Below are 2,217 nucleotides of genomic sequence, written 5' to 3'. Positions count from 1 at the left end.
CACAGGTAGCCCTTTTCGTGACGCCGACAACCAGCTCTGATACCAATTGTTAGGATCCAAGCAACTTGGGGAACCCACCCTTAAAAGCTAGCTGTTAAGGGGGAAGAACCAAGCTACTTAAATACCCCATCAAGTTTCCCATTTTACTCGATGTGGGACTTTAGGCAGCCCATACTACCCAAGTCCCTAACATAGCACCGCCCCTGAGAGCCGACGTCCCGGCGGCTGCACTCTATGATGCTTCACTCGGCGGTGCTTTACTCGGACTTTTCCGGTCAGCCCCTCCGCCGGTCAGCCCCTTCACAGGTAGCCCTTTTCGTGACGCCGACAACCAGCTCTGATACCAATTGTGAGGATCCAAGCAACTTGGGGAACCCACCCTTAAAAGCTAGCTGTTAAGGGGGAAGAACCAAGTCACTTAAATACCCCATCAAGCAGCCCATACTACCCGATGTGGGACTTTAGTCCCTAACAAACTACTTAGTCAAGTAACACCTGAGCTGAAGTCATGACCCTTCGCTTCTCAGTTCAATTCAGAAAATCGAATATAAGGCAATGCAAAACCCTAATTGTCTCGTATTCAGATCCAATATATCAAGAAAATGATACCGTAAGCATGCTCAGTTCCAACAAGGTTTTAAATCACAGCAAAAGAAACAAGCTTTTCCCCCATTCGCAGCCTCGTCCTAATCAAATCAAACAAATTTCTCTGATTTCATCACAAAAAATCATCTCTCTACAAAGAACTTGGACTACATTGCAGAGAACGATGCTTAACATATTTTTCTTGCTCTAAAATCCCTAAAATCGACTCAAATAAGCTAATTTCAGTGAAGCTGAGAACAATGGACACAGAAAACACAAGGAATCGAAGGGGAAAAAAAAAGAGAGTAGAAGATCCGAAAAGAACTGAAATGGAACCTGAAGAAGCGCTCATTGCCGCCTCTTACGTTCTTATCGCTGCTGATCAGAGAATTTTCGTCTTCACCGCTGCTCAGCTCGCTTTCACCGGAGCAATTTTTGTGCCCTAGAGAGCGAGCGGAGGAGAGAGAAACTTGGGCCGCTAATGGGGTCGAAGTGCGAGTTAGAAGTCGGGTTCACGGGTCGAACCGAACTAAAAAGTCGAAACCCAACTATTATTGCAAACGGGTATGCACTCCGTATGCGACTATGCCGCTATTAAGTAGGCCCATAACCCGTATCCCTTTCGTCTATTGTATATTCGTTGGTTCTGAACCTTCTCATTGAGATAACAATTTGTTGTTCGTTCTCTTCAAATTTCTTGCCTATCGTATTATATCCATTTATTTTTAAAGTATATTAATAGCTCTATTTCTACAATTTCATTAAAAAAACACATCAATTACTTTCAACAAAATGGTTTTTTTTTTTTTTGGAAAATGCAATGCTAACTCATCATGTTTAGTGGATTATAACTTCAATTTACTGCTGCAGCTTAAAAATTTCTAATCAGTAAATAATGTCTTTTACAAAAGGACAAATGTAACAAAATTTCCTACTGTTGATGGCAGTTATCAAACAGGGGATTTGTGAGTGAATTAAAAGAGTGTTAGGGTCCTCAAGCTTCTTCAAATGGCTGGTGCGAGAGCCTGCAACCCTCTCCTGCACAAAAAAACTCGTGAGAGGATGGAGTTGGATTATTTGGTTGTTCCTCCGACGATATAAGTTAGTATATGAATTTGAGTGGGAAAGTATGAGATGATAACGAAAGTTTCAAAGTTATGCTTTAAAAACCAGACCCCTTATCTTGAGTTGCATGGCTTCATTTTATAGAGGATCAGAAGGACAGATAGGTAACTTGAACGGAGTCCAGACTGGCAGCTGACTCGGCATACAGCTAACAGGTTTCGACCACTGGCGAAGATGGACCATTCAGGTGGCTAGTGCCAAGCGACAGTAGTTGCCTGGTGCTAACGGAGCCTGATAAGTCATAAAGACTTTAAGGACTAGAGCAATGATGACCTTACCAGAGCAGTTAATGCAAGGGTAGGTGGTTGTCAGCGCGGAGTTCAAGAAAACTACCACCTCTTCAATCGTCCCGGCGGATGGTCGACAAATAACGCATTTTTAGACGGTTACACAAGTTGTTGGCTGATACAACGGGCCTAGTATGGATTATTCGCAGAGGAGATTGGCTGGATTGGACGACAAGTTCGCTTTTTTACTCGGCTAGAAGGTTATCGGCCATTAGAGTCG

At 43.2% G+C, this 2,217-nt stretch overlaps 1 protein-coding gene across 2 annotated transcripts in view; it reads right to left on the bottom strand.

Annotated features, from left to right (window-relative positions):
• Positions 1 to 1,093, bottom strand: part of LOC109843565 (protein EMSY-LIKE 3-like) — a 27,201-nt gene extending 26,108 nt beyond the window's left edge. Inside the window, exon 1 of one of the 2 annotated variants that reach the window (XM_020412505.1) lies at positions 922 to 1,093. In XM_020412505.1, the coding sequence (XP_020268094.1) occupies positions 922 to 937 (16 nt within the window). In that variant the 5' untranslated portion in view covers positions 938 to 1,093. The remainder of the gene's footprint in view (positions 1 to 921) is intronic. The other variant, XM_020412506.1, reaches the window with a different exon arrangement.

Source organism: Asparagus officinalis, chromosome 5 (assembly GCF_001876935.1).
Source record: "Asparagus officinalis chromosome 5, Aspof.V1, whole genome shotgun sequence".
Classification (NCBI taxonomy): domain Eukaryota; kingdom Viridiplantae; phylum Streptophyta; class Magnoliopsida; order Asparagales; family Asparagaceae; genus Asparagus; species Asparagus officinalis.
This window is presented reverse-complemented; position numbering and strand designations above follow the sequence as displayed.